Genomic DNA, 19333 nt, shown 5'->3' on the forward strand with positions numbered 1-19333 from the left:
TTATACAACTAAACTCATCATTAAAGAACTTTGAAGAACACGATTAAAGAACACGAAAAACTTCATTCATCCATGTATTTGTGTATCTACAGCTGAATTTGTTATCAAATCAACAGAGAACACACTTGTAGTTTTTATGTTAATATTTATTTTTGATAAATGCATTACTAGAATAAAATGCAGTGCTTCATTATGCAGTAAAATTGAAGAGTGTGTTTAGTTTGCTGTGTTACAGTTTTTCTCAATTGCTAAAACACAATTTCTGAAACCTTGCTCCATTTTCTGAAAACATAAAACATAAAACTTCATCTTCAAGTACTATTCACAAAACCTCTGACTCCTCTTGCAAAATGAAACTTTCGCCTCAAAACAGTTTTACCTCTGTTCAAAATCAAACTCTGCTCTCAAATCATAAACAAAGTGATCAAAATTATATACACTATATCACAGTCAGTAAACAATACACCAAAAAATAGAAAACACATTGTTCAAAACATATAGTTCTCAGGGAGAAGTACATTTTTAATCTCAAAACAAATTTCATATTTTTCCGTCATTGTCTTTTGATGAACGAAAACATGTTCTATCATAGTAGCTCAAAATTGATCAGAAATTACTACTCTGCTTTGCTATTTGCAATTTATTTTTGTTCTTCCTCCTCCTTGTACCCCTACTATACCCTGCATCTCACAAACTTGTCATTTGTCTCTGTCTTGTTCTTTGTTGATATGAACCTGCAACCAGTCAAAATCTATTTAGCAGTCAGTGCTGTTACTGTAACAAATGGAAAGCACAATGTTCAGGGCCATACAATTTGTTCATTGTTCAGTATACAGTATACACTGTACTACAGTATACAATACTAAAAGGGACAAAAATCAAAGGAGTAAACATGTGATCAATGTGCTTCTTGTCTTTGGGCTGGGTCAGGCCAGGCCAGAGCACTTTCGTCGACATCACAAGCAATATTGTCCCTCCACAATTAGCTAAATGAGTTCAGGCAAATGAGAACTTTATTCAGCCAGTGGGTTTTAGTGTTTTAGCAATTGAGAAAAACTGTAATTGTTTTGAGAGCAACTACATTCATTTCGAGAAATGTGTCAAATCGATTGAGAAAAACTGTAATACAACATTGAATAAGACATCAGTTTTCTATCCAAGGCGTCATATATTGACGCTTTTGACATTTCGTCTACATCGAACGCACATGGCACCCTTTAGCGTCAATATGAGATGCAGATAGAAATGGGCCAGAAGGCGCCTCCTAGCGGTCTAACCCTATCCCTACACTACACCTAAACCTACCCATAACCGAACAAAGCTCTGTGCGTCTCATATTGACGCTAAAGGGTGCCATGTGCGTTCGATGTAGACGAAATGTCAAAAGCGTCAGTATTATGACGCCCAAGGATGAGAATGCGTTGGTAATACCTACAGTAATATATTGAAATAAATATATGTATAAAAAATGACATACTATGAAAACAATTAGATGTAGTTAAACATAATTGACAATGTACTTGTGTCCTTTATCTAAACTACCATAAAACCAGACAATACACTCAAAAGCCTTCTATTTGCAGGTCAAAACTCAAAGTTTTATGTTGATTGTTGAATCTACATTTTGAACAGTTGGTTCAACTAAAATGTCAATTTACAGTTTTTTTTTTTTTCAACTGCTTACACACATTTTCAAAGCTTTGCCTCTTTTTTTTCAAAACTTTACACACAAATCCAAGAATAGCACACACAAAATGCAAAATGCCTCACATCTCTTGCAAAATGAAGCACTGCATTCAAAATATCACAAACACATCTCTTTGCCATAATATTATATTTCTGGATATATCATACACACACAGTTATTCAAAATCTAAAGCTCTTCTTTCATGAGCTCTTATGTACATTTCTGTACAAGATTGAAATTAATTGGCAGAGAGATGTTGAAAAATTCACGGTAAGCACAAAAACAAAATTGAAACCAAACGTTTAATTTTTTTACTGTAAGCATTTTTGGTTGTGAATATAGTATTACACAGTCCGATAAACCTATAACTTGACCTTTCCATTTGAGAGGAAACATTTAGTAATTCTTCCATAGGAAGGCATTGTCACACAACTAATACTGGACAACTGTCACAAGAAAACTCAACATCAAAGCTGAGGTCAAACCTTGAATGAGCGCAGAGCCAGTGGATGTTGGATACTAGGTGCAAGCAATGTGGTGGCCAAGTACAGCAAAAATTGTGTTACTTGCAGAAAGCTGCGTAGACCAGTTGAAGAACAACATATGGCTGACCTTCCAGCTGACCGAGTGGAACCCTCACCCCCATTCTCGTATTCTGGTATCGACTGTTTCGACCCCTTCTACACGAAACAGGGTCGGAAGGAATTCAAGAGGTATGGTCTGTTGTTTACGTGCTTAAGCTCCAGGGCTGTACATTTAAAAATGTTAGAGGATCTCACTATCTGTGAATGCTTTAAGATGTTTCATAGCAATCAGAGGAGCCGTGTGACAGATCAGATCCGACCCAGGCACAAATTTTGTGGGGGCGAAGAATGAGCTTGAGAAAGATTTGAAGGATCTGAACCAGGAGAGGATCTCTACCTTTCTTGCAAGTAAACAATGTGACTTCCTTATGAATGTTCCTGAAGCAAGCCACATGGGAGGCATGTGGGAATGCCAAATAAGGACAGTTTGGAGTGTGATGAATTCTGTTCTGATAAAAGCTAAAGGATGACACCTCATTAAGGACATTTTTCTATTGTGAATAATCATCCCCTTACCACTAACAACAATAAATGACCCAAAGAGAGTTGAGCCTTTGACCCCTAATCATCTGCTCACAATGAAGACCTCAGTACCTCTTCCCCCTTCTGGTAATTTGTCTGTGAAGATCTGTACGCTAGGTGGAAGAGAGTTCAGTACTTGTTGGAACAGTTTTAGAGCAGATGGTGCAAAGAACACCTGGCCAACATAAGCCTCTGTCAACAGTGGCACACGCCTAGAAGAAATGTTCACATTGGAGATGTTGTAATTGTCAAAGAGGACAATGTTCGCAGAAATGAATGGAGGCTAGCAAGAGTCGTTGAGACAAGTGCAGACGATGATGGGTTTTTGTGAAAGGTTAAATTCCAAATTGGACAAAGTAAGTAAGGAAAAAAAGGGTGAGTGATTAACACAAATATCCCTTTTGGAGCTAATTTGATAAATTAGTAGTAATGGTTGAAATCAACTTCTAAACTATGGGCCCTATTTTAACAATCTAAGAGCATGGTCTAAAGCGCACGGCGCAAGTACACTTAGGGCGTGTCCGAATCCACTTTTAGTTTAACGACGGGGAAAATGGTTGATGCCTTTTATTTTAAATATTTGGCATGTTTGTGTGCTGCTGTACGTTCCTGTGTGTTTTATAAGCAGAGAGTTGGTCAATGGCGCAGTCTATTTCTGTTGCCTCAAAATAGCAACGCGCCAACAATGCGCCAGAACGCACCTCGTTTTCAGACCACGATAACTGTGTCAGACTGAAACTAGCAAAAAACACTTGCGTCGCGCTTGGCGCTGCGTTGCGCTAGGTGTATGATAGGTTCCTATGAGTGAAACCACAAAATGGGTTTAGACGAATAAGTCTTGACATCTAAATTAGTGTTATTCAAATAAACTTCAAATAAAAGTAAGTGACACTGGTTAAGGAAGGATGGAAGTTAAAGGAATAATTAATTTCATTTTTTTTTATTCTGTCATCATTTAATCACCCTCAAGTTGTTTCAAACCTGAATGAATTTCTTTCTTCTTCTGAACACAAAAGAAGATATTTTGAAGAATGTCGGTAACCAAACCGTTGATGTACCCCATTGACTTCCATAGTAGGAAACAAATACTATGGAAGCCAATGGGTACATCAGCTGTCGGTTGTTATGGCAGTTTTTCACCAAAACAATCATCTTTGGCGTAAGAGATAGTCTGGAATCAAATAATCATTTCAAAAGTAATTTATTCTTGCAATAAGGCCCAGTTGCCACACAGAAGTCACAAGTACAGTCTGTGGAACAAGTGCGACGAGGAGAGAGGGGCAGGCCAGTCTTTATACTGTGTTATTGTTATCTCCAAGGTTCTTTAAACTCCATAGATGGATAAGACACCACCAGTGATCCTATTATACACTGAACTTTAGTTTAGCTTAACTTGTGCAAGTCCTAAATTGGACACCCTTTGACCTTAGGGGTCAGGGCTTCAGCCTTCAAAGCTCTCCCCCTCTTCTGCTGCTTCGCAGGCGTTTCACATCAATCATTATATCACATGGTCAGCAGCACACATAGAAGTCAATCCTGTGTATGTTAATGAAAATCAAAGTAAGTAATGAAAATCAAAAATCTCCCATTACACGGGTTACTACGGAGCCCCTGAGGGGACCTGTGAAAAAAAAAAAAAAAATAGGACTTTCGCGTGCGCACGAGAAACTATCGCGTGGGCACGAGAAACTATCGCGTGCGCACGAGAAACTTTCGCGTGGGCACGAGAAACTATCGCGTGCGCACGAGAAACTATCGCGTGGGCACGAGAAACTTTCGCGTGGGCACGAGAAACTTTCGCGTGGGCACGAGAAACTATCGCGTGGGCACGAGAAACTTTCGGTTTGCGTTATAGCGTCATTAATACAAATGTGGAAATATGGATGATGTATATATCATTTATGTTGTTGTTTGACATGTTTTGAAGTGTATATTTTAGCAAAAATCTCAAGCAAGGTGCTATTAAAGACAAGACTTAGAGGCATATTTTAGTCACAATTCAAATAATTGTATTAAATGTGAATATACTTTGAATAAACTTTGTAGGCTATTTGTATGTGTATTGATAAAAAATAAACAACAGGCTAATAATCTTCTGCTACTGAGATGAAGGAAACATTTTTTTAAAGAAGTAAATTGCTATTTATCTTGACCAAACTGTTCCTTCATCAGCTCTTCCTCAGTTCCGCACTGCAGAATAAAATAGTCATCCTCTGCTGCAGTTGTACGGATTCTTAACGCATTTATTGCAACTACATTTCATCTTTTTCTCATCAAACAACCAGACTAACGAATGGTTCGACACAAGCCGTACCTAAGAGCCTAGACAGGTCTTTCTTCTGTATAGATATACTGTATACAGGGTAAATGACGACTGTTGGCCTACCATGGTCGCCCTCGTCCAGTAAGTTTTAAATAATAATAATAATAATAAATTAAGATATAAATCAATATAATTCGTTGTAAATTAAATTTAAACAATAGCTACAAAAAGGTAATAATTGACTGTATAGTCCTAACGTTCATGCATGAACTGCCATTCAGACTTACTAACAACCAGAGAACAGAGAACATCAGAGATATTAAAATACATACTCTTCTGAGTTTTATGATGTAGGCCTTTTTTTATTAAAATGTATCGGCCTATAATTTATATCTCAAGGATGCGAGCTTGTGCGTGGCGCACTCAGTCATGTTGAGAGGGAAACACGCATTATATTATTAGGCTAGTATATTCAGAAATAGTGTAAAAGACCTGTAAATAAAATACAACATTAACATTATAAACACTATTAATAACATATAGGCTATGCGTATTTTACTTCCCCATAGCCAAATCCTTAAATGAATGGAATCAGAAAACAACAAGAAATGAAAAATAAGTAACCACTTATAATAATAATAATAATAATAATAATAATAATAAATGCATAGTAGTCTATAAAAATAGCCCATTGTGCCCTTTATTACAAACAACTTTTAGCCTATTTTAAACGCCAAGCCTAAACGAATTTATTTGAATCGAAACTGAAACGAAACTGAAACTATACCGCAAAGTTGGGTTCGCGCATCTTTCGTTCGGTCCAAAGTTTAATACTGAACAGGAATTAATAATCATTTAATAATGAACCGGCTGTGATGTCAAGTTAATGTCAGAAGTGAACCGATGTTGTTAATATCGCGATTCGCCGGCGCCATCACTTGAATTTGTTCCTCAGTTGGGGAAATAACTTTATCGTTTCATACTCTGTCATTCGAAACAGTAAAATGTATATTTTTATTTGTGTAGCCTACATTCAAAATGACTACAAAATGTCATGCCTTTGAAAAAGAAAGAAAACAACATGATGCGGACGTGTAGAACTTTATCCAAGAGCTGCTGTAAAGCCTAAACAATCTGTTACAGTAATGTTCTATTATATGCAAAAGCTGCAACCAAATTGTTAAAAGCGCTATATAAATGAAGGCGACTTCACCTGACCTGACTAGAAATCGAAAAAAGAATGATGACAAAGAAAGCTGATGACTGTTCAATGAACATTCTGCAAAACATTTTTGTGTTCACAGAAGAAAGTCTGAAAAAGACAATGTTTTAAATTTATATATATATATATAAAATATAAATTTTAGATAAAGGTTTTTTTTTTTATTATTCAAACTTCAATTAGTGTAATTGAATCAGTGTGTCTTTCGTTCAGTATAGTTTTTTATTTGATTTAATATTTAAAGTAGAAAATTAGAAAAGAGTTCCTTTTTCGTTTTATAAACAATATTTCTAAAACGTTTTTCGTTCTGATGTAGAAAATTTAATAAACAGCTTGAATTGTTCGATTTCTAGTCAGGTCAGGTGAAGTCGCCTTCATTTATATAGCGCTTTTAACAATTTGGTTGCAGCTTTTGCATATAATAGAACATTACTGTAACAGATTGTTTAGGCTTTACAGCAGCTCTTGGATAAAGTTCTACACGTCCGCATCATGTTGTTTTCTTTCTTTTTCAAAGGCATGACATTTTGTAGTCATTTTGAATGTAGGCTACACAAATAAAAATATACATTTTACTGTTTCGAATGACAGAGTATGAAACGATAAAGTTATTTCCCCAACTGAGGAACAAATTCAAGTGATGGCGCCGGCGAATCGCGATATTAACAACATCGGTTCACTTCTGACATTAACTTGACATCACAGCCGGTTCATTATTAAATGATTATTAATTCCTGTTCAGTATTAAACTTTGGACCGAACGAAAGATGCGCGAACCCAACTTTGCGGTATAGTTTCAGTTTCGTTTCAGTTTCGATTCAAATAAATTCGTTTAGGCTTGGCGTTTAAAATAGGCTAAAAGTTGTTTGTAATAAAGGGCACAATGGGCTATTTTTATAGACTACTATGCATTTATTATTATTATTATTATTATTATTATTATAAGTGGTTACTTATTTTTCATTTCTTGTTGTTTTCTGATTCCATTCATTTAAGGATTTGGCTATGGGGAAGTAAAATACGCATAGCCTATATGTTATTAATAGTGTTTATAATGTTAATGTTGTATTTTATTTACAGGTCTTTTACACTATTTCTGAATATACTAGCCTAATAATATAATGCGTGTTTCCCTCTCAACATGACTGAGTGCGCCACGCACAAGCTCGCATCCTTGAGATATAAATTATAGGCCGATACATTTTAATAAAAAAAGGCCTACATCATAAAACTCAGAAGAGTATGTATTTTAATATCTCTGATGTTCTCTGTTCTCTGGTTGTTAGTAAGTCTGAATGGCAGTTCATGCATGAACGTTAGGACTATACAGTCAATTATTACCTTTTTGTAGCTATTGTTTAAATTTAATTTACAACGAATTATATTGATTTATATCTTAATTTATTATTATTATTATTATTTAAAACTTACTGGACGAGGGCGACCATGGTAGGCCAACAGTCGTCATTTACCCTGTATACAGTATATCTATACAGAAGAAAGACCTGTCTAGGCTCTTAGGTACGGCTTGTGTCGAACCATTCGTTAGTCTGGTTGTTTGATGAGAAAAAGATGAAATGTAGTTGCAATAAATGCGTTAAGAATCCGTACAACTGCAGCAGAGGATGACTATTTTATTCTGCAGTGCGGAACTGAGGAAGAGCTGATGAAGGAACAGTTTGGTCAAGATAAATAGCAATCTTGTGAACTTTACTTCTTTAAAAAAATGTTTCCTTCATCTCAGTAGCAGAAGATTATTAGCCTGTTGTTTATTTTTTATCAATACACATACAAATAGCCTACAAAGTTTATTCAAAGTATATTCACATTTAATACAATTATTTGAATTGTGACTAAAATATGCCTCTAAGTCTTGTCTTTAATAGCACCTTGCTTGAGATTTTTGCTAAAATATACACTTCAAAACATGTCAAACAACAACATAAATGATATATACATCATCCATATTTCCACATTTGTATTAATGACGCTATAACGCAAACCGAAAGTTTCTCGTGCCCACGCGATAGTTTCTCGTGCCCACGCGAAAGTTTCTCGTGCCCACGCGAAAGTTTCTCGTGCCCACGCGATAGTTTCTCGTGCGCACGCGATAGTTTCTCGTGCCCACGCGATAGTTTCTCGTGCCCACGCGAAAGTTTCTCGTGCGCACGCGATAGTTTCTCGTGCCCACGCGATAGTTTCTCGTGCGCACGCGAAAGTCCTATTTTTTTTTTTTTTTTCACAGGTCCCCTCAGGGGCTCCGTAGGTTACTGACATTCTTCAAAATATCTTTTTTTTTGTGTTCAGAAGAAATAAATTCATTCAGGTTTGAAACAACTTGAGGGTGAGTCTCAAGTCTCTAAAGTCAAACTAGTCAACTAAAGTGCCTTAATATTCTTTCTTTACAGAACACTCTTCTCTTCATGTTGTTTTCCCCCTCTTCTCTCTCTCTCCTCTTCTCTCTCCTGGTCCTGACTGCTTCAGAGCTCTGAGAACAGCCACAACACAATACAACTGGATGGAGAAGACCAGTAGCAGCTACATTGACATAAACCATACATGTACCATGTTTTGTGAATAGTAATGCTATACAAACAGGATCCATGTGTGATTATCCAGGCAGTGCAGAAGATCACTCTGATGGTAAGTCCTAGTAAAAAAGTTTCTAATGTCCTGAGATTTGCAAACCAAACAGAATATAAAGATCAAACCATTCAGAAAGATTGAGGATGAAGAACTCTTAATGCAACTCCACTTCCTCTTCCTACCACGATGAGCCGAGCCAGATCACATAGGAGTGTGTCGGAAGAACAAAAAGGAAATTGAAGCTGTACGTACACTTTTCCAGAATGCACATCACGCACTGCGCGTAGGGCACCAAAAAATCTGGGTCGTGAAAAATCATCACAATAGGCTACTAGTATAAATAACAAATAAAATATGTCTAAAGCATGTTAATATACAAAAGCAATACAAAAGTAATATAGGCCTAGACCAAATTAGTCGAGAAAAAGGTGAATCTCCTGTGCCAGTCTCCCTCTGGTGCCCCCCTTCCCCACCTCCCAGTGGTCTGTTCGATTATGCCTCAATCAATGTCAAATTTGGCAGACACCGACCTCAGACATGGCTTCGAAAAGGCACCAAGAGTCGGGGGTGGAAAAAAGAAAAAAGAAGAGACAGCGGGATGATGCTCGCTTGCAGGTAAGACAATGTGTTTGTGCATTTGTGCTTAGGGCACCCAAATGGCTTGCGACGGCCCTGCGTCCAATGAACTGAGTTGAGCAGTTTGTAGATGCTTCAAGTGTGGTGTATAAAATTAAAACTGATCTAAAGTAAGAAGAGCAGAATGGAAAGGTGTAATCAAGTGAAATCAAATTGATTTAAAAATAGGAGTTGATCACCTGAAGAGTGAATGTCCAGTTTCTCTGTGGATGTGTATAAATCTCTGTGCTGTGTTTTGTAGACTGACTTCACAGCTGTCACAAAAATACTTGACACCAGGTATGCAATTATAAGTAAATGTTAAAAAGGCTGTTTTAAAAAAACAAAACAAAAACAACAACACATAGATAAATAGATCACAATATCATAATCTTAAATTATGACAGAGCCTGATGTCTTTCTAAATGTCTTTTAAAATGTATTTATTGTATGACCTCAGTTTGAACTCATGTGGTATAATGGTTCATATACAGTAAAAGAAAATATAATCAAATGTCAATCAAGCTTTTATAGGAGAAATTATGAATGGAACAATGAATGTCCCGAGATCACAAACAATCTTTATACATCTGAAAATGAGATCGAAACACCTAATATGCAAATCTTCAGCATTTATTAAATTATGAGTTGTATACCATGACAAGGTACATTTACACATACTATTTATTGTGAGAGATGACAAATATGTTTGCACTGTAGTCACAATCATCAGAAATGCACACATGCCCATGTGTTGCAGTTCTACTTTATCAAAAGTTATCAATAATTTGCACAAGATTAACTTAATCTAATACTGCAAATTTTATGATGAACAGAGGCATGAGAGTTTTCCAGTGCGGTGCAGAAAAAGAACAGGCTGAACAAAACCAGCCATGATAAAACAAGTCAAAGAAGTAAACCAGGTTGTTGGAGTACTGTCTGATGTCCGGATTTCAGAGAATCCTGTGATTATTCTTGGAACATTTAGGATAACCATGCTTACAGTAGTTATAAGAATAATATTAAATGCTCTTCTCTTCATGTGGTTTTCCTCCTTTTTCTCTCTCCCTCTCTCTCCTGGTCCTGACTGCTTCAGCGCTCTGAGAACAGCCACAACACAAAACAACTGGATGGAGAAGACCAGTACCAGTTGTATCGACGAGAGCCATGTGTGTATATATCTGTTTTTTGAGTCTAAATTGAACATGCAACTCAAACAAGAGCCAAAATTAATTACCCATGCTGCACTGCAGCAGATTACTCTATATCTGAGAGGTTTGTACTTCAGAAAGGTTACAGGATGAACCACTGCCAGGTAACGCTCAACACAGATCAGACACTGAAACAGAGGACGGCCAGTAAGGGATAGGCCTATTAAAAATAGTTCAAAACTTGAAAGAGTTGTAAACCACACTGACAATACAAAGACCACACTATTCAGACAGATACCAAGCTCACAAACAGAGAGATTGAGGATGAAGAACTCTGATGCAGCTCCACTTCCTCTTCCTGTGGCGATGAGCCATATAATATAAGAGTATGTAGGAAGACAAAATAAGACGTTGATGCTGTACACACAGATTTCCAGATAGTCCATTAGCCCAATTGAATGCATTGTGCAGTTTGATGCTTCAGTTGTGGTGAAGTTCATTGTAGAGTTATTCATTTCCTCTGTGTTTGTCTTCTCAGTTCAGTAACCCACAGAACATATGAAAAAGAGGGAAAAAGAGAAGTACAAACGAACCAATATGTATTTCAATAAAGTTCCCAATTTAAACAGAGCTAAAACTGCTAAACAAAACATGCCCTTTGACAATATTGAAAAACAGCAAAATTTTTCCATATTGTTGTGGCTTAAACCAAGAAACTGATTAAAAAAATTGAGTTTATCACCTGAAGAGTGAATGTCCAGTTTCTCTGGATGTGTTTAAATCTCTGTGCTGTGTTTTGTACACTGACTTCTAGAGCTGTCACAAGAATATACGAGCACGACATCTGCTACACGTCACGTCACATAAATAAAACACCAGATATGCAAATATATTGAAATTATAAAATGATTGAGAGAGAGAAAAAAACAGACTGTCTGAGTAAACATTTGAACAGAAAATAAATTGAAAGCTTGTGATATTTTATTTACATTTACCTACAAACATAAATCAAGAGAAGTTTTGTTTTTTGTTTTTTTTGTCTAGTTCTCAGTTTTATTTTAAGTTTAGCAAGGCAGGATATTGCAGGCACAAAAAAAGGATAACATTTCCTTTTCCTTTTGGCAGCACACCCTGAAATGCGTCAAACATAACACATACTCAAACAACCATATGTAAATAAAATAAAAAAGCTATTTAAATGCACTTGGACTAAAAGAAGATTTACTTCATTAATCTTTGTGGGACATTACAGCACCGACAGTTACTGTACATTTCCTATTAGAAACAACCTTAAATGCATCAGACATCACACAATCAATTCATTTATAAAACAACTGAAGAGCATGAGGAATAAAAGAAAGTTCATGTTTTTTTTTTGCTTTTGTTTTTTACTCCTGGGCATAACTTGTTCCCTGTGTCCCAAATTGAATAAGTTGGTGTTGGAGCCATAGGCAGGGAACAATGCAATGGCAATGAACTAATGAAGTAAAAGTAAGTATGGTGGCCTCATCAGAATTCTTATTATCCAGCAATAACTTTAACTTTTTTTATGTAAATTCCTGTCCCCATTCTAGCACTGAATCCAAGGCCTTCTGAGTTCCCAGGAAAGGATCCCACTTGAAGCTCAGTGATTTTTAGATACATTTTTTTAGAAGGAAGAACACTAAATTGTGTTTGGTTGACAACTTTTGTCTCGAATTAAATTTGCTGTCTTATGTGTATATAATTTAACAGGACCATCTTTTTTGTTTTAATTTCTCCAGACTTTACTGAGTTGATTTGACTTTAAAATTGTGCACAAAGCCACATTTTACAAGCTGACCTTCACAGAAAAACTGAGACTCACGCCAGCTAAATTAATGTGTTTTTTTATATATACAGTAGAAAATCAAATAGTCCATAAGTGATCCATATTTCTGACACTGGCCAGCACACCTATCACTCAATCAACACTAAATATGCATATCTTTATACCAAGCATTTGAAAAGGAGAGAGAACAATCTCTTTAATCATCTGTGTTATGATAGGATGTCAAGTTTAATGCAACATTCGCAGTGGAAAGCCTGCATAAGGGAAAGGTGACACTGGGTCATCGACAAAACCTGCCCGTCCCACACACAATATAGATGGTCACCTGGTAAACCATACTTACTGAGAAAAAAAAATATATATATTCAAAGGGTTTATTAAAAACAGTAAAGACAAATTTTATTAATCATGCCCTTGAACATGTTAAATAGTTTGATATGGATGAGCATATTTCATCTTTTAATGCACAAATCACAATGACAGTGGCAACCAAAAACAACATTGAAGTCACCATGAAATTAAAATGAACAATTCCTATTTTTTATGGAATGCTACAGATGATCTATCCTTGCACAACATTATTTTAGTTTAATCTGTGTGCCCTCATAATCTTACATCCACATATTCCACGTTAAAAATGCTCAAGTTCATCAGAAAAAAAAAATAGTTCAAGAAGAAAATAATTTACGACTATTTGAGATGCTTACTGTGTTTAATGCGCATTTGACTGACAGCTTTTTCAAATGGACAAAACGTATAGTTTTCTCAAGAATAATTACGGGCAGCGATTTCAAACACTGCTGACATACAGACACAAAAAGTCCCACAGAATAAATGTATGAGCGATTACAGTTTTTCTCGATTGCTTAAACACATTTCTTGAAACTATGCCTCGTATTCTCAAAACTGTAAACTCAAATCCATAACGTCTCACCCAATTCCCCAAACATCCTATTTTCAGGTCAAAATGAAGCTCTACACTCAAAACCATTCATTCTTGCTGAAAAACCAAACTTTGCCCTCAGACAGGACACACAAGCCCTCAAAATCACACACACTACAACATAGTCTAACACACTGCAATAAATTCAAAACAACATTTCCAAAACTGGTAAGTTATGTTGCTTGTGGTTCACACACAAACCTTATTCTAATATGAAAGTGTATTTGAATGGTAAAGAGTGTTGGTATGTGACAGGAGGGCCTCCACTCAAGGAGACAATATGATGAACACGTCTAAGAATGTTCCACATATGGTTGAAATACCATCATTGGCCTAGAAAGATAACATTCTGGGAGTCAAGACTATAAAGGAGAAAGGATGCCATCCCTTCACTGTCACACTCTGCAGCCACTCTGTGTGACTGTACGACTGCTGGCCTTTTCTTGCAAGAAAATACACCTCATCAAAGACTATGGAGATGTTTGTCTCTTATTCAGTGACAGAATTTTGTTTGCCACCACACCTCCCTGAAGGTTCTCGAGGCGACGGTAAAGCGACTCAAATTTGGCCTTACTCGTAGCCCAGCCTCCCTCATAGTCATACCATTGACAAAGACATGGGCAACTAGAGTGGCTTGAATTTCATCTGAGACTGCTTGTCTTCTCGCCCTTGCCCTTCCTCCTCCTCCTTCTTATCCATCCTCGATCTCTTCCTTCATGTCTTTCTGGATCCATTGTTCCAAAACTCAATAATCTGATTTGGGCCCTTTTATCTATCTATTGAAGGATCTGATTGATGTGTGTTCAGTTTTGACTCTTACACAGCAAAAACTCCAGTGTTAAATTAACACTCCTGGGAGTATATATGAGACCACACTTGTAGAGTGTAAAGTGTTAAAATATGAGTGTTAAATTAACACTCAAGAGTGTTAAAGTTCTGATGTTAACAAGCAGAATCACTGATGGAGAAAATCACAAATTGTAAGCCACCGTTATGGTGGTGGGTGTTTGCTTTAGTTGGGCTCTTGACCCTTACATGTTTACTTTAAATTTTGCTTGTCTGCTGTTATTGATTTATAACAGTCAGATGAACAAAGAAAAAATGTGATCTGATGGTGTTGGTTATGTTTTGACATAATCATGTTGTGATCTGAAAAACTAAACTTATTAAGATAGTTTGGATTTGTTAATTACAGCAGCTCTGTGATTCTACAGCATATGATTTTCAGTATTTTTCATGTAATCCAAAATATTTAATAAACATTGTTCTGATCAAAATACTTTCAAATTAATTAATTTATTTAGAAACACAGACATCAATAATCAGCCTGTGAATCTCAACAATGGTGACAATAATAAAGCATGTTGCAGTGGCTGCCACCAATCGCAACTCATTAATGGCTCCCATCATGCATTGCGGTATGAATAAATTATGATCTGCATTGTCTATGTAATTTACTTTTCCTAATTGAATATTCTGCTATATCTTTGTGTGCCTAAAAGAAAGATTTTTTTTTATTCAAAACAACTTTTTAGATTAGATTAGATTAGATTCAACTTTATTGTCATTACACAAGTACAGGTACAAGGCAACGAAATGCAGTTTAGGTCTAACCAGAAGTGCAATAGCAGCAAGTGCAGGATATACAGTGGTTCCATAAGTGCAGAACATGGATATGTACTGAATAAATATAGAGTTGAATACTATTATAAACAAAAATTTACAGATAGATTTGTCCTATGAATATAATATACAGATAACTATTACTGTGAACAGAATTTACAGCTAGATATGTACTGAATATAATATACAGATGACTGTTACTATAAACAGAATTTTACAGATAGATATGTACTGAATATAATATACAGATGACTGTTACTATAAACAGAATTTTACAGATAGATATGTACTATGAATATATATACAGATGGCTGTTACTATAAACAGAATGTGAGCATAATATACAGATGGCTATTACTATAAACAGAATTTTTACAGATAGATATGTACTGAATATAATATACAGATGACTGTTACTATAAACAGAATTTTACAGATAGATATGTACTGAATATAATATACAGATGACTGTTACTATAAACAGAATTTTACAGATAGATATGTACTATGAATATATATACAGATGGCTGTTACTATAAACAGAATTTTACAGATAGATATGTACTGAATATAATATACAGATGACTGTTACTATAAACAGAATTTTACAGATAGATATGTACTGAATATAATATACAGATGACTGTTACTATAAACAGAATTTTACAGATAGATATGTACTATGAATATATATACAGATGACTGTTACTATAAACAGAATTTTACAGATAGATATGTACTGAATATAATATACAGATGACTGTTACTATAAACAGAATTTTACAGATAGATATGTACTATGAATATATATACAGATGGCTGTTACTATAAACAGAATGTGAGCATAATATACAGATGGCTATTACTATAAACAGAATTTTACAAATAGATATATGTATAAGTTAGGCTAAAATGAGCAGTATAACAATGGATTTAAAGTAGTGCAAATAAAGTTTGGACAGAAGCTATCCGAGTGAAAGTGCAGTGGAAGTAATTGCATATTACAGTTAAAGTACGGTATTGCAAATGTATATGTAAACAGTCGGTACTGTAAATAAACAGTCGGCAGTGCAAATTAAGCATATTCCAGTCAAGGTAGTAGTGCAAGATGCATATGTAAACAGTTGTTTCTATAATAACAGTCAGCAGTGCAAATGAACATTATAGTATTGCAAATAACAAAATGGAGGCAGGTGTGAGGAGGGAGAGGAGAGTCAATCAGTATATGAGGGGAGTGGGATCAATGAGGGTTAGAGTTTAATAAAGAGACAGCTCTGGGGAAAAAACTGTTCTTTAGTCTGCTGGTCCTGGTCCGGAGGCACCTGAAACGCCTGCCGGAGGGCAGGAGAGAAAACAGTCTGTGGGCTGGGTGAGAGGAGTCCTTAAGGATGCTGCGAGCTCGATGCAGACAGCGTTTCCTCTGGATGTGCTCGATGGCAAGGGGTGGTAGTGGCGCAGTGGATAAGACACATGCCTTTGGTGTGAGAGACCCGGGTTCGAATCCACTGTGAGACACCAATGTGTCCCTGAGCAAGACACTTAACCCCTAGTTGCTCCAGAGGCGTGCGACCTCTGACATATATAGCAATTGTAAGTCGCTTTGGATAAAAAGCGTCAGCTAAATGAATAAATGTAAATGTAAATGTAGTGGAGTCCCAGTGATGCGCTGGGCGGTTTTCACCACCCGCTGCAGTGCCTTGCGCTCTGCAACAGAACAGCTCCCATACCACACTGTAGCACAGTTGGTCAGGATGCTTTCTATTGCACAGCGATAGAAGTTCACCAGGATAGTGGAGGAAAGCTGATTCTTCCTCAGTGTCCTCAGGAAGAAAAGGCGCTGGTGAGCCTTCTTGACCAGGCTGGAGGTGTTGGTTGTCCAGGTCATGTCCGCCGAGATGTGGGTCCCCAGGAACTTGAAACTGGAGACACGCTCAACAGCCATTCCATTGATGTGGATGGTGTCGTGTGTGCCTCTTGACACTTTCCTGAAGTCCACGATGAGCTCCTTCGTTTTGGTGGTGTTGAGGAGCTGGTTATTTTCAGTGCACCATGTGGCCAGGTGCTTGATCTCCTCCCTATAGGCAGTCTCATCGTTGTTGCTGATGAGACCAATCACCGTAGTGTCGTCCGCAAACTTGACGATGGAATTAGATCCGTACACAGGCTTGCAGTCGGAGGTGAAGAGGGAGTAGAGAAACGGGCTTAGCACACAGCCCTGTGGTACACCAGTGTTGAGTGTGATGGACGTGGAGCAGTTGGAGCCTGATCGAACATTCTGGGGTCTGTTGGTCAAAAAGTCCAAAATCCAGTTGCACATGGAGGTGTTGATGCCCAGGTCTCCAAGTTTGGCTATTAACTTAGTTGGGATGACAGTGTTGAATGCTGAGCTGAAGTCAACAAACAGCATGCGTGCATAAGTGTTCTTATTGTCCAGATGTGTGAGCACAGAGTGCAGTGCCATGGAAACTGCATCCTCTGTGCTCCTATTGCTACGGTAGGCAAACTGGTGTGAGTCCAATGTGGATGGTAGAGAGTCTTTTAGGTGTGCCAGGACCAGCCGCTCAAAGCACTTCATTACGATGGGTGTGAGTGCTACAGGGCGGTAGTCGTTAAGGCACTTCGGGCTGGAGTGTTTTGGCACTGGCACAATGGAAGTGCATTTAAAGCATGTTGGTACAGCTGCTTGGGCAAGAGACAGGTTGAAAATGTCTGTAAAAAACCCAGCGAGCTGCTCCGCACATGCCCTGAGTACGCGTCCAGGGATGTTGTCTGGTCCAGCAGCCTTGTGCGCGCTGATCCTGCTCAGTGCATTGCAGACATCTGTGGAGGAGAGTGTGATCGGCGGGTGGTCAGCTGAGGATTTGAGCTTGGTGGCAGTTTCTCTGTTGTCTCTTTCAAAGCGAGCATAAAAGTCATTTAGCTCGTTCAGGAAGTTGACATCAGTGGCTGCGGGGGTGGAGTGAGAGGGTTTGTAGTCACTGATGGCCTGAATGCCCTGCCACATGCGCCGAGGGTCAGCGTTGGAAAAGTGACCCTCTATCTTAAGCTTGTAGCAGTGCTTGGCCTCTTTGATGCCCCTTTTCAGATTTGCTCTGGATGTGCTATAGGCTTGTGCATCTCCTGATCTGAAGGCAGTGTTGCGTGTCTTCAATAGGAGTCGCACTTCCCTGTTCATCCATGGCTTCTGATTTGGGTATGTGGTGATCTGCTTCTGGGTTGTAACACTGTCAATGGTGGTATTGATATAATCCAGTACAGAGGAGGTGTAGCAGTCAATGTCCGTGTGAGAGCCACTGGTGGCTTGAGAAGCAAACATACTCCAGTCTGTGTGTAGAAACCTTTCCTGGAGTGAGGAATCTGCCCCCACAGGCCACACCTTGATGGTCTTCACTGATGGCTTCACGCGATTGATGAGAGGTGCATATTTGGGGGTGAGGAACAAAGAAAGGTGATCTGACTGTCCCAGGTGGGGGAGGGGTGTCGCGACGTAAGCTCCAGCCATGTTTGTGTAAACATGGTCTAAGGTTTTGTTTCCTCTGGTGTGACAGGAAACATGCTGGTGAAATTTCGGTAGCACTGACTTTAAGTTTGAATGATTAAAATCACCCGCAACAATAAACGCAGCTTCCGGGTGAACGGTCTGTTGTTTACTGATGGCTGCGTGAAGTTCTTTCATAGCAAACTTGGCATCAGCATCCGGGGGAATATAGGCTGCAGTTATAATAGTGGAAGTGAACTCCCGCGGTAGATAAAACGGTCTACATTTAACCATGAGAAACTCAAGGTTAGCTGAACAATGTCTCCCAACAATAGCAGAGTTTGTGCACCAAGCTTTGTTAATGTAAATGCACAATCCACCACCTCTGGTCTTACCGGAGCCATCTAATGTTCTATCCGCCTGGAATGTATGGCGTCCCGCTAGCTCAATAGCGTTGTCCGGTATTCCGCTGTTTAACCATGTTTCCGTGAAAATTAGAACATTACAGTTCAAAAGTCTCTTGCTGTATGTGATGTTGAGTCGAATCTCCTCCATTTTGTTCAACAGCGACCGTACATTGGCAAGGAAAATGCTGGGTAAAGAGAGCCGGTGTGGTGTTAGCTTTAGCTTAGCTCTTAGTCCTCCGCGCTTCCCCCGCCTTTGTTTACGATCTCGACGCCGCCTGCGAGCACTTCCGCCCGGCCGGGCAGAGTGCATAGCCTCGGGTGTTTTGGCGATCTCAGGAAGGAGTCGAAGGTTGTCCATAAAACTGTCGGAAATTCGCAAACCAATATCCAAAAGCTCACCTTGGGTGTACGATGTTAAGGCACAACTGTTCTGCACGAACAG

General features: G+C 38.0%; 1 protein-coding gene across 1 annotated transcript; it reads right to left on the reverse strand.

Moving 5' to 3' along the window:
- Positions 1-8699: 8699 nt before the first annotated feature.
- Positions 8700-11076, reverse strand: LOC309506562 (chemokine XC receptor 1-like; the record flags this gene model as incomplete). The annotated part of the gene is made up of 2 exons (XM_082180405.1): positions 8700-8816; positions 10483-11076. 2 exons carry the CDS (start codon positions 11074-11076, stop codon positions 8700-8702), a joined length of 711 nt encoding a protein of 236 aa, XP_082036531.1.
- Positions 11077-19333: the final 8257 nt, after the last annotated feature.

Source organism: Leuciscus leuciscus, assembly GCF_965113295.1.
Source record: "Leuciscus leuciscus genome assembly, chromosome: 9".
NCBI lineage: Eukaryota > Metazoa > Chordata > Actinopteri > Cypriniformes > Leuciscidae > Leuciscus > Leuciscus leuciscus.